The 14453-nt window shown below is 38.0% G+C and overlaps 1 protein-coding gene across 2 annotated transcripts in view; it reads left to right on the forward strand.

The window, feature by feature from the left end:
* The window catches only part of C1H3orf20 (chromosome 1 C3orf20 homolog), a 90037-nt gene extending 78161 nt beyond the window's left edge, over window positions 1–11876 (forward strand). Inside the window, exons 15-16 of one of the 2 annotated variants that reach the window (XM_074283822.1) lie at window positions 10355–10495; window positions 11638–11876. In XM_074283822.1, coding sequence (XP_074139923.1) covers window positions 10355–10495; window positions 11638–11773 — 277 coding nt within the window. In that variant the 3' untranslated portion in view covers window positions 11774–11876. Of the gene's footprint in view, window positions 1–10354; window positions 10496–11637 lie in introns of those variants that run through there. The other variant, XM_074283823.1, reaches the window with a different exon arrangement.
* Window positions 11877–14453: the final 2577 nt, after the last annotated feature.

Genomic DNA, 14453 nt, shown 5'->3' on the forward strand with positions numbered 1-14453 from the left:
ATTCCTTTCAAGTCTTTGAATCTCCTCAATAAAATGAAGAAGTTGGGCTGGATGACTCTAAAGTCCTTTAAGTTGAACATTTTCTAGTCTAATGTCCCTTTCAGCACAGCATTCTATTTTCTTAGTTTGCTCCTAGCTCTGACATTGTGTTGTAATGCCCCTTTTAGCCCTTTGTAAAAAATATCTTTGTTTTGTTAAATATTTCCTGGTTACATATAAAAAATTTAACAATCAATTTTTAAATTTTTGAATTATAAATTCTCTCCTTCCTGCCCTACACTCCTCCCTGAGAAGGAAAGCAATTTGATGATCAATTATACATGTAAAGTCATGCAAAACATATTTCCATATTAGACATGTTGCAAATGAAAACATGAGGTAAAACAATAAGATCATGACATTTTTTTAGTCATACTTTGATATGTATTCAGAGTTCATAAGTTTTTTCCTCTGGAGGTAGTTCATGAGTCCTTTGGAATTGTCTTAGGTCATTGTCTTCATCAGAGTCTTTCACCGTTGTTCAACATTATAATGCTGCTGTAACTATGTTCAGTGACTTTCTGGTTCTACTCACTTTGCACGAGTTCATAAATCTTTCCAAATTTTTCTGAAACCATATTTCTTACAGCACAATAATATTCCATCACAATCATATACTGCAACTTGTTTAACCATTCTCCAATTGATAGATATCCCCTTGATTTCCAATTCATTACCACCACAAAAAAGAGCTGCTATAAATATTTTTATCTAAATAAGTCCTCTCTCCCTTCCTTCCTCCTTCCCTTCCTCCCTCCCTCCATGTCTCTCTCTCTCTCTCTCTCTCTCTCTCTCTCTCTCTCTCTCTCTCTCTCTCTCTCTCTCTCTCTCTCTCTCTCTCTCTCTCTCCCTCTCTCTCTCTCTCTCTCTCTCTCTCCCTCCCTCCCTCCCTCCCTCCCTCTCTCCCTCTTTCTCTCTCTTTTGGTTGTATTTAGGATGTAAATGTAGAAGTGGTATTTCTGGGTCAAAGGGGATGCACAGTTTTACAGCTCTTTGGGCAGAGTTCCAACTTGTTCTCCAGAATGGTTGCCCTAGTTTACAACTCCATCAAAATGCATTAGTGTCCCAATTTTTCCACATCCCTCTATCATATCATTTTCCTTTTCAGATATATTAGCCAATCTTATAAGTGTGAGATGATATCTCAAAGTTATTTTAATATCCATTTCTTCAATCAGTAGTGATTTAGAACATTTTTATGCATTTATTGGTAGTTTTGATTTCTTCTTCTGAAAACTGTGCTATTCCTTTGACCGTTTATCAACTTGGGAACAGCTCTTATTTTTACAAATTTGGCTCAGTTCCCTATATATTTGAGAAATGATAGCAATAATTTTCAGTGATTGTATGGTATTGCATTTGCAACTCAATAAACCATGGGAAGTGCCATTCTGGTGGTAGAATTTCAGGTTGTAGGATAGGACAGGAAGATGGTAGGGTCTTGTTGGTATGTCCATGTCCCATTACATAGGCACTACATATGCAAAAGATCAGCCCTGATGTGAAGGAGAAAACTGGCAGGAATGTAAGGCAGGCATAATAATTCAGTGCTAGCAACTGGCAATGCTGCCCAGAAGCAGGTAATTAAGTTAGTATTGAGAAATGTTGTACTATAATAGAAAAACTCCCCATACACCACTAATAAGGAACCAGGATTTGTTTGTCATAGAAATGAGAATTGAACTGCTCCCTGGAGGTTTCTGGTTCTACCTCTGCCTGGGAGCAGCCAGAATGAGAATGAAAGCTAGGGTACACCTGCTCCTAAAACCTGAAAAGGAAATAAAGCCCAAGAAAATGAATTCAATTCAGTTCAACAAGCATTTATTAGGGGACAGTGTGGAAAGATTGCTAGATCTTAAGTCAAAGGACCTGGAGTTCAATGTAACTATGTGACTCTGGGCAAGAAACTTTCTCATTTTCTCATATATAAAATGGGGGAAGGGGACTGCACTAAATGTCTAAAATTTCTTTAAGCTCAAAATGTTGCTCTCTTTGATGTTATGGAAAGGGCAGTGCATGATCCCAAATTGCAGGGATTCAGAAACAAATACAAAACAGTCCCTCCCCTTGAGGAGCTTACACTCTCCTGGGGGGATTTATGTTCATAGAAAAGAACCTAATATATTAATATTAAACACACAATAATTTTAGGAAGAAGAAGAGTCTCCTGCTGCTCATGTAGAAGGCAGTATGCGGGCTGCACCTGGAAGGGGGCTCTGTATTCCAGAGGCAGAGGGAAGGCGCGAATACATCCCAGGAATAGGGATGTCCCTCAGTAAAGGGTGCCACAATGAATCTATCTATCAAATCTATAGAATCTATAGCCATACCAAAGGTCTCACATTCTGCTAGACAACAGGTTATTAATTAAGGATCTAAGATCTAGTGTTTTGAAAGTATTTTGATAATTGTATTTCAGAATAATTGTCTTCCAATGCATGTTGTGGATTTAAAAACATGATTTTGAGATGGGGCTCATAGGCTCAAAGGGGTCCATGACACAAAATCATTGCAAAAGGCTGTCTTTGGAGGTGCTCCCAAGGCTTTCCTCAGGCATACTCTTTTTTATTATTCCCAAGGACTTCCCAGAGAGACAAGAGAGAGACTTCTTAATATAGAGGAAACATTTCTAGGTGAGAAGTTGAGAGACCTGAGTTCTGATTGTGGGGCTTCCTCATTCACTAGCTATGTAACCTTGAATTTATTTTTTATAAATCACAATTTCTTTATCCGTTAAAAAAAAAAAGCTGTGGACCCTCAGAGGAATTAATTTTGTCACCTTGAAAATGTGATGACTCAACTAATTTTGATAAAGAGGGAAGAACCCTGGACCTCCTTGGATCCTTGAGATCCCATTCTAATTCTGCTTGTTCCAGATCTTGGACAAGTAGCCATCTCAACTGAACACCATTTTCCCCATCTTCAGAGTAAAGACTGCTTTTTTTGTTATTGTTCAGTTGTATTATTCATGTCCAACTCTTTGTGACCTCATTTGGAGTTTTCTTAGCAAAGATACTGGAATGGTTTGTCATTTTCTTTTCCAGGTCATTTTAACAGAGAAGGATATGAAGCAGATAAGGTAGAGTGACTTCCACAGTGTCACCCAGCTAGGAAGTGTTGGAGGCCAAGATGAGTCTCCTTGATGAAGCCCTGTGTTCTGTGCACTATGGCACCATTGAGGGGACCTAGAAATTCTTGCGAGGATCTCATAAGACAATGAATGTAGAAGTACTTTGGACAGGGTGATTTTTTTAGGACACTTACAGTTTAAAAATCTATGAGGTTATCTGATTTTTTTTCAGATTTTCAGGCAATGCTTTATTCAACATGAAATAAATTCCAGTTTATTATACATAAGCACATAAGAAATTAAAGAAAGTGATTAATTTTCCATAAAGAAAAGTTGCTTTCTTGAGAAGAGCTTCTTCTACCCAATGGGAGTCCATATATGGACCCTGGATTGGGACTTGTGGTCTAAGGAGAAAAGCTAAAAGACTTAGCCAGTCAGACAGCCTAGTATATAGGGTATTGGCTTTGGAATCAAGATGGTCTAAATTCCTGACTCAAACAGTTGCCTAATTGGGTGACTCTGGGTAAGTCACTTGATCTGTTCCCTCATTTCTACAAATGGGGACACAGCTGCCTCTTGGAATTGTTGTAAGGATTAAATGAGATAATACATGGAGAGTACCACAAAGTGTTTCATTGATGTTAACTGGTTTTTATTAGATTCATGGGCACCTGGACTGGGAACTGTAGTGGGTGTCAGAAAGACTAGTTCCCCTACAAGTGTCCTTCCAATGCCCACTAGGTCCAGTCCACTCCAAGAGGTTGCTTTAACTATATCCAGGAATAAGTGGACATTTTGTACCCAAACATTAAGCAGCTAGTCATTTAATACTTAAGGTATTGCTGGTGTGTATCCAGCTCTGTTTCAGGTATTGGGGAGGCTACAAAAGTGAACCAAGCATGGCCCTTGCCTTCGAGGAAATCGAAGAGATAACTCCAGATAGCCAGTCACTGTCCCTCATGCCTCATTGTGATGTGGGGGTGATACCCAGCTCCCAGAGTCTAGAGGGGTTGAAGGAAGGATACTAATACTAATATAGTAATGTACTTGGAACAACTAAGGAGATGTTAAGTGGTATAATGGAAGAAAAAGTGAATTTGGAGTCTAGGGATCTGAATTCAAAGTATGGCTTTGCCACTTATTAGCTAAGGCCCTCCCAGAACTATTCTGTAAACTGGACAAGGCATCCTGGGATTTTCCCCTCTAAAAGCTAAACTTTCTCTGCCAAAATACTAGTTAACTTTATGGTGGGTTAGAATTGGGGGGAAAGAGAGGAAAGGAGAAGGGAAAGGGATGTTCCCTGGGGATGCTCAGCATCCCAGACCCTGTCTTAGCCTATCTTTGCTCCATCTACTGAATCCCAGCAAACCATAGAAATTTCTATCAGTTGGCTGTTTCTCCAGTTACCTTTAGGTGGTGATGGACCACAGCTGGCCTGGAGCTTAAGGCCACTTCCTTAATTTCTGCTGATCTGCATAATCAGCCGACATAAATTATCTGGGGAACCGGCAGCCCTCCCCCACCTTCCTTTCCCTCCCTCCCCCAGCTGCATTAATGCCCTGTCGTCTGTCACTGTCCAGGCCTGTTGCCATGAATGATCGAGTGTAGTGACACAGTTCAGACTGGGAACTTGGCTAATGGTAAGAATGTTTTGGAATTAAAGCCGGTCTAGGAGGGCAGGAAAAAACAAAACGACTTCCAGGAAGCTGTCCTGTGGAGCAGTGTCCAAGCTGGAACGGGACCTTTAGGGATCACCCAGTTTAACTTTTTGCAATTATAGATTTAGGACTGGACCTAGAGTCTTAGAGTTCTGTGACCTTAGAGTCACAGAAATGAAGTAGTTTGTCCGAGGTCACACAGTTAGTAGGTAACAGAGTTAGAATTCAAACCCAAGGTCCTTGGCTCTAAATCCAGCCCTTTTTCCATTGTCTCATTTTCATTTCACAGAGGAAGAAACTTGGGCCCAGAGAGGTCAGTGACTCACACATAGTCACCCAGGACTGTGGCTTTCCTGAAATCCAGAGAGCTAGGGGAAAGCTATTGAAATATCTCTTCCTCCCCAAATGCCTCCTGCTGGTCTACCTCAGTGGATGAAAAGTCCACCTTTAGAGTCACCCCTTCTGGACTCAAGCTTGTGCCAAAAGTCCTGGAATGTTTGCCTCAAATATGGATCCAAATCCAAGGTTGAAAGAACAAAGATTTGTATAAATTGGAATCCCTGCAACTGCCACTCTCATGGGGGAGAGGCCGGTGGGGACAGTGGGCTCAGAATCATGAAGGCCTAAGTTCAAAACCAGCCTCAGAAAATCATTTGACTATTACCTCAGTTTCCTCAACTATAAAATGGGGATAATAAGAGTCCCTGCCTCTCAGAGTGGTTGTAAGGATCAAACTAGATGAGATTTGTAAAGTCTTAGCACAATGTCTGGCACATAGTAGGGGCTTAATAAATGCTTATTCCCATCCCCCTCCCCCTAAGACAAAGAAACAAGTTACTGGACTCATGGCTGACATGTACCTAACACCACAATACACCCTCTCCTGCATCATCCTTCTCGTGCAACCCACAGCATGCTTCATACCCCTTACCAGTAACACTTGATAAGCCCCAACACTTAACAGACCCCCATGCTAATAGAATGGAAGTTCCTTGAGGGCAGCCTGCCACCCAGAGCTTGGCAGAGTAGACTGGCACTTAACAAATGGTAAAACGTCCCCAATCACTGAGGAGTTTACAGCCCCTTCCCAGCCTCCCAGGCACAAAAATCCCATGACATTACCCGTAAGAGGTTATATCTATACAAGGCATATATTCCCTGGATGAGCCAGGGCATGCCATCATTATTGTCCCCATTTTAGAAGTGGGGAAATTGGGCAGAGAAGGGAAGTTATTTCCCAAACTCCCACATCATTCAAATCTAGATCAGATTTTAGGTCCAAGGCTCCCCCCACTACTTCTACTCCATGATGCCTGGAGCATCATTCCTTGTAAGTGGATAGGCCAATTATACCCATTCTCACTCAAAAGAATCTGTCACCTGGAGGTTCTATTCTTTCGACCCAGTGGTCTACCGAAAACCACAGTCAAATACCTCCATCTTGTGAATAATCCTCCCTTTCCCCTTCCTTAAACTGAAAGGATATTCCCACAGTTGAATTCTGACTCCTGATACAGAGGAGACCAAAGCTGAGCCTTAAGTTCCACCATCTTCTCCAGCTCCACTGTTAACTGATCTCTTCCCAGACTAGTAATGGTAAAACTAATATCTCTATATATTCCACTTTATATTCACTTTTGCAGAGCATGGAGTTAAAAGGGACCTTAGAGATTATGTAACATCTCCTCTCCACTTATCCATCCCTTTACACCCATTTTGTAGAAGAGAAGAAAAGTTTAAGAAGCTAACTTGTTGAGCTGGTAGGGAACATAGGAGTTGTCTTATCATAAGTTCCAGATCCAGAGCAGAGAGGGTATTTGGAGACCCCTTCTGCAACTATATATATATATATATATATATATATATATATATATATATATGTATATATATGCATATATATATACATATATATATGCATATATATACATATATATACATATATATATATATGTGTGTGTATGTATGTATAGTCCAACCCTCTCTTTTTTATAGCTGATTACAACAGAAATAAAAAGCACACTAAGCAAGATTAGAATCAGGTCAGCTGACATAAGCAGCCATCTTCCTACAACATTACTCTATATCAGGTGGTACAAATTTACTTGCGTTTGTGTACTTAGGATTCTGCTTTTGAGAGCATCCCACCCCTCTTGAGATACCTTTCTCCATCAAACAAGATCATCCCCTTTTTAGACTCTTTGAAGTTTTTCTCTTAAAGTACAGGAGATACATTCTTCTCTTTCCATTATTTTTTTATAGTGTCATTTTTTATTAATTTTATAATTATAACATTTTTTACCGTACATATGCATAGATAATTTTTTTTACAACATTATCCCTTGTACTCCCTTCTGTTCCAAATTTTTCCCCTCCTTCCCTTCACCCCCTCCCCTACATGGCAGGCATTCCCATACATATTAAATATCTTATATCCTAGGTACAATATATATGTGCAGAACCGAATTTTTTGTTGTTGTTGTTGCAAAGGAAGGATTGTATTCGGAAGCTAAAAATAATCTGGGAAGAAAAACAAAAAAATGCTCTCAGTTTACATTCATTTCCCAGTGTTCCTTTTCTGGGTGTAGCTGATTCTGTCCATCATTGATCAATTGGAATTGGATTAGCTCTTCTCTATGTTGAAGATATCCACTTCCATCAGAATACATCCTCCTACAGTATCATTGTTGACGTGTATAATGATCTCCTAGTTCTGCTCGTTTCACTCAGCATCAGTTCCTGTAAGTCTCTCCAAGCCTCTCTGTATTCCTCCTGTTGGTCATTTCTTACAGAACAATAATATTCCATAACCTTCATATACCATAATTTACCCAACCACTCTCCAATTGATAGACATCCATTCATTTTCCAGTTTCTAGCCACTACAAAAAGGGCTGCCACAAACATTTTGGCACATACAGGTCCCTTTCCCTTCTTTAGTATTTCCTTGGGATATAAGCCCAGTAGTAGCACTGCTGGGTCAAAGAGTATGCACAGTTTGATAACTTTTGGGGCATAATTCCAGATTGCTCTCCAGAATGGTTGGATTCTTTGACAACTCCACCAGCAATGCATCAGTGTCCCAGTTTTCCCACAGCCCCTCTAATATTCATCATTATTTGTTCCTGTCATCTTAGCCAATTAGGTGTGTAATGGTATCTCAGATCTTTCCATGATTCTTTTTCAAATGTGTCATAAAGTCTTCACAGAATAGTTGCCTCCTCCCAAGATTTCAGCCCTTTCTCATTCATTCTTCTCCCATTCAGAATATCAGCTTTTTCCCTCTGCCCTTTCTAAAGGCTGAAATACTCAGTGAAGGAAGTCAAGAATTTTTCAATAACTACTTTTTCACAGTCTGAGTGCAGCAATTGAGTTGCTTCTGCTGGAAGCTCCCACACTCGGCCTCTATGCTAGCTTTAAAAAAAAAAGTCTGCTTCTAGAACTCATCATACATGTCTTCTTTCCGACCAGACATTTAAAGTGCTCATTTAGTGCCTACTATGTACCCTAAGTAAACAAAGACATAAATAATTTTAAAATTTTGTCTTTCAACATTTTGGGGGGAGGTGGAAGAAAACATATATAATTTATAGAAAATTAGATAAAAATATAAACAAGGTAGCTAGAAAATAATCTTAAGAGGAAGGAACTTCTAATAACTAGAGAATCGAGAAAGATCTCCAGCATTTAGCACAGTGCCTAGTGTATAGTAGATGCTTAAAAATGTCTATTGATTGACCAACTATGAGGTCTAGTCAACAAACATTTATTAAGCCAGGCACAGTGCTTACTGCTGGGATGTAAAACCAGTCCTCATCTTCAAGGAACTCATAACAAGCTAATGAGTTGAGCCATGCACAGAAAAACAAGAAAGCTGGTTTAGTTGGAAGATGAATCACCTAAAGCAATGAGCCTGTGAAAGTAAGATGTAGCTAAATTGTAAAGATCTTTAAAAAAAAAAGAGTATTTTTATTTTTTCCAATTACATGTAAAGACAAATTTTAATATTCCTTTTTATACAATTTTGAGTTCCAGATTTCCTCCCTCTGTACCTAAGATGGCAAGCAATTTGACATAGATTATATATTTCTACTTAGTCATGTTGTAAAAGAACAGGTTGCAAAAGAAAAAAAACATGAAAAAAAAATAAAGTGGAAATAGTATATTTCACTAAATCTGCATTCAAACTCCATAGTTCTCTTTCTGGATGGATGGCATTTTCCATTACAAGTCTTTAGGAATTTTATTGCTGAGAAGAGCCACATCTATTGTAGTTGATCATTGGAAAGATCTTCAGTTTGTATTTAATGCCTTCTCACTACTCACCTGGAATATTGTGCTAGCATTTTAATGGGTTTCCATGTTCAACTTGATCTTCCATTCAAAAATCAAAGTAGTTTTCTTGAAGCACAAGTCAGATCATGTCATCCCCTTATCCCTAAGCATACAGAAATATACACAACTCAAATTCCAATGGTTTCCCTATTACCTCCAGAAGGAAATGTAAGTTCCTTTATTATTCAAACATTTTTCATAACCCTGACCTCTTCATACCTTTTCATTCTTCCTACAATTTACTTCCCTCCACACATTCTATAATTAAGCAGTGTTGGTCTACTTGGCACTTCTTCCAATCATACTGTAGGTCCCATCTCCATGCCTGGAATGCTCTCATTCTTCATATCCATCTCATAGTTTCCCTGGAACTTAATTCCCTGGGACTAAGGGAGACTTAGTTCTCCTTTATTTCTTAGTTTCACCTATCTCTTAGAATTCTCTTCAAGAATTGGCTTCCAGCAGGATGCTATTCCCAGATTCTTTATATACCCTGCATGAATCTAGTTATTTATACTTCACCTCATCTCCCATTAGAATGTAAGATTCTTGTGGGCAGAGGTTTCTTTGACCTTTCACTCTATTTCCAGTGCTAAAGACTATGCTTGGACAACATCAGCACTTTATAATTACTTGTGTTATTTTTGTTGTTGTTTTTGACTTGATTCTAGAGAGAAGAATGGATCACTGGAGTTTCTTGTTGAAATGGTCAGACCTGCACTTGAGGAAAGTCAGTTTTGAGCCTGAGTGAAGGATGGATGGAGAGGAGAAAGAATGGAGGCAGGAAGACTAATTAGAAGGTTATTACATTACTCTAGAAAGAAATGTGATGAGATTGTGCAAGTAGAGAAAATGGATGTTAGATATATCATAGAGGAAAAGAAATAAGATTTGGCTATTTCTTGGTTATAAAAGGTGAGAAAGAACAAAGAGACAAGGATCATTCTTGTTGAAGATAAAGCTAGGATACTGAGTGCATAGAATAGTAGTAGTTTCAAAGGAAAAATTAGGAAGGGGGAAAATTGGGAAGGAAAAGATTATGAATTCTGTTTTGGCCATGTTGAGTTGGAAATACCTAAACAACATCCAGTTGGAGATATATCTAGTTGACAATATAGAACCGGATTTCAGGAAGATGCTTTTTTCCAAACTCCCCAGCTGATAATGTCTTCCTAATAGATGGTCCCTTTCCTACTCCTTCCAGATCCCTACCCAAAATATATCACTAATAACATATGACCTGTTTTTTTTTCAGCACCCTTACACCTTTTCCCCAGAACCTTGATAACTATAATGAACAACAACAAGAAGAAGAAGAAGAAGATGAACAAGAGGAAACAAAAACAAGTTCTCTAACTAATGAGGACAAGAAGTCAGACAAGCAATCACCTAACAAGTAGGCAATTTAAGTTCAGGCTGGGGGAGGGCTTAGAACCAAGATTTATACAGGAAGAAGCACTGAGCATGGTAGTTCTGCCACTAATTTATGACCTTTGGCAAACCATTTCTCGTCTGTGTACCAAGGTCTCTTTTTCTATAACAGAAAAGAATTTGCGCTACCTTTCAGATCTCACATTCAATTATCCCAAACTTCCCTGTCCAACTCTTGTTCCAAAATGAAGGTCATCAAGTATAGGAAGCTAAACAGAAGACAGTGATGAAACAATCAGAAAAGAGCAAGACTACATTCATGATATCTGTGATCCCAGAATTACAGTTTAAGAGCTGAGATTCTAAATATCTAGTCCAATGCCCTAATTTTACATATTTACCGAGGCCCAAGGAAATTAGATGGCCTAGTCAAAGCTAAATATTATACTGAACCTAGAATCCTTGATGCCATTTGGTCAAGAAATGGTGTGTGGCTAGACTCTAAGAACTCTCTGAGGCCATTTGGTACCTAAGAGTAAAGCCATTCCAGCTGTTTGACTATTTCTTATCAAGCAGGGGGTGATTTAGGTAGGGGTGAGGATGGAGTAGAATAGAGACCATCTATTAGATTATTACTGAAATACAGAATCAGACATTTGATTATTGAGCTGAGATTTCTTAGTTTATCCACATTTTTTCAGAAGAAAAAACTGATTCTCAGGGAGTTACTAACATATCTAAGATCATACAAATAATTCATGGCAATGCTAAGACTCAAATCCAGGTCTCATTCATTCATTCAATTATGAGCACCTGCTATATGAAAAGCTATCTATAGAGCCCTAGTTCTCTATGGTTGACGTCAAGAAGATAACTCAGTTGCCATCTACTTTCCCTCCAATTCCTGTCTCAATTCCCTTGTACGTAAATCAGAGATTTTAACCTCTAACAGTTCTTCCAGATTTAAGTCTCTAATATGTAAGAGATTGCACTAGATGGTCTCTTCAGTTTCTTCCAGATCCAGTTGATGTGAGCTTAAACTATTTGGCCTCTGAAATGGGGATAGGTGGGTAACAAGTGAGGAATGTGTCCCCTGGCCAAACTCTGCCATGGGTAGCTATGGTTCTGTTTATTATCCCCTACTTTATCTGGATTTTGGTTCCTTAGGAAACAAGATACACCATCTCTGACAAAACTCAAACCTAAGCTGCTAGAGGCTCTTATTGATTCGACACCATCGGACTTAAAGATACGTAAGAAGTCTTTACAATCTCGAAAGAAAACAAGCAAGTTGAAGAAATGATGCCATCTTTCTCAGCAAATTGTATTCCCCCAAGGATACCAGTGCCAGCTGGTCAAAGGGCATGGAGTCCACATATACATATATGAGCAGCTTTTATTATTAATTTTTGCTTCTCCTTTCCCTTCACCTTCTTTCTCAAGGGTTTGTTTGGGACAGTTGTGTGAGTAATCAGCTTGAGCTTGTGGAAGCTCAAAGTGAGGTCCCAAGAAAGATCTGGCCAAGCTGGTCTCCCTCTCACTGAGGGCATTTCTTAGAAGTCCTGCTGACTAAAAGCCCAGAGATGAGGGTGCTCCCAAGGTGCCCCTCAAGAGCTAGCTGTCCTGTGGTTGACTGATAGCTTTAAAGGCAGGAATGACTCATTCTCAGGCTGGAAATACATAGACATTATTATTTAATTAATCATTTTACATAGGTTTAGGCTAATAATCAATAAATTTTTTAATCCCTTAAGGATTATTAGTAGGTCTAAGGAATGATCAAGGAGGAAAAATAAAAGTGAAAGAAAGAGGGAGGATAAGGAAGGAAAGGGAGAGAAGGACAAATGGGGAAAGGAGGAAGAAAGGGAAAAAAGACGTGAGGAATGAGAAAGCAGGGGGAAGAATGGAGCAAGACAGGAAAAGATTAGAGAGGGGAAGTAGATGAGAAAAGAAAGGAACAAGAAGAAAGAACAGAGGAAGAGTCAAGGGGAAATGAAAAGAGGGGAAAACAGGAAGAAGAGAAGAGGGAGGGATTAATGGATAAAGGAAAGAGAGGCAAGAAAAGGTGAGTAGCAGAGAAAGAATTATCACTTACTGGAAAAGTCCCCCATTGACTTATAATAGAGCAGATCTCCAGTTATCATCCTTTAATGTGATAAAAATCCTTAACTGAGGCTTAGATAAGCATCTTTAGTCACAGTAAGCATATAAGACTGCTGGGAGCAAATGGACAACCTCAGGGTGTGAACAGTAGACTGTTTAGATTAACAGCCGAGAACTGACTCAGTTCCACTATGATCTGGGGATGGGAATTTACCATATCATTTGTATTTGGTTACAATGGGAGTGTCACCAGTATTTGATCAGACTTCATAATAAGGATTACCACTTTTAAATTATAGTTTTTATAAAAAAACTTACATAAATTTCTAAATTATAATTTCCTTTAAATGATTTCAAAAGTTTTTTTTTATATATTAAGCATTCATTTTATTACTCTTAAGAGTTCATGTCTTTTCAGTAGGAATCCCTCTTTATTTTCTTGATAAGCATCAATGGGAAAATGTATTTAATGTATTTTTTTAGAAAGCTTTTCAGGCTGCATTTTTGGATTATCTTTATTTGGTGTGGTAAGTTACAGATATTTAGATATCATCAGAAAATGGATTTCATTTTGGTTTCATTAACATATTATAAACAAGCAAATAACCAACCTGATGCATAATAAATTTTGTTTCACCCTTCATTTTTATTCTGTGTATGTCTTTGCTTTCTAGGCATGCTATTTGTAAACAGTTGAGGTTGCTTATTTATCCAATGAAAGTCTTGATTTCTTATTCAATCTATAACTTTCTTTTATTTTATTAGCTTGTTTAATCCATTGACATTTATAGTTAAAGTTAAGTTTATATTTTTCTCTATTAATCTAATATATTTTTTCATAATAAGGATTTTTTTGTTCCCCTTCCTATTTAAATGTAATACATTGTATTTTCAGTTATTATTGCTTAGTCTACTTTAAAAATTATTCTTATTTCTCTTTCTCTCACATTCAAGCCCCAAGGCCCTCCCATTTGTCACCCACTTTTCCATAGTTCTGAAGTCTTAACTTATTAACTTATTAATTGCTTTTTTTGTTCTTCATTTTATTTAGTTATCTAATTCTTTCTGTTTTCCTCCCTATTAAGTAAAGTCAAATTTCTCTTTTTTCCCCTTCAAATTCTTTTGTTAGGTTTAATTTTTTTTACTGTGCCTTTTTCTTAAAAAAATTATTTCACTGTCTTCATTAAGTCTGTTTCCTTTCTGCTTAATCTAAACTTTTATTTTTAGATTCATGGTCCCTTTGTTAATTTATTCCTCCTTTAGTTTCTGTATTCTCCATAGAATTTCTAAAATACTAGTTTTGAGTTTTTTTTCCTAAACAACTTTTACTGTCATGGGAATCTTGCTTCCTTTCCTCTTTTTTTCTGTTGTGACAAACTCTTAGAGGTATCAATTCCTGTAGGAGATTGAAAAAATAGAAGTATAGAGTACCCCAGGATAGAAATTGTCTTAGATGCCCAATTGTACAGTTCATTACTACCTCTTACTTTCTCTATTATCACTTTCCCTCCCCATTTACCATGAAATCTTCTTTCTGGGCCCATGTATGTCATATTTCTGCATGTTAATTTTTCCCATGAGCTCAGGCAACCATTCACAGAGGTAAAATACTCAGAGGAAGTGTCCTCTTTAATCAATTAATCCCTGAATACTATATCCAAATATAAAGTACCCATCTCTCTTACCCTACCTGTAAAAATTGTTTTTCAGTAGGATTCCTTTGACAACTTAATAAAGATTTCTCCCTTTCTTCCTCTCTCCACATTTCAATTACTTCCTTCATCCTCATTCTCCTTCTTCCAGAGACAACAGAAAGTATTTTCTCTTCATTATTTACTTTTGACTTGACTACATGCCTTTTCAGTCTGCAGTTAAGTCCT

The sequence above is a fragment of the Sminthopsis crassicaudata genome, chromosome 1, assembly GCF_048593235.1.
Source record: "Sminthopsis crassicaudata isolate SCR6 chromosome 1, ASM4859323v1, whole genome shotgun sequence".
Classification (NCBI taxonomy): Eukaryota; Metazoa; Chordata; class Mammalia; order Dasyuromorphia; family Dasyuridae; genus Sminthopsis; species Sminthopsis crassicaudata.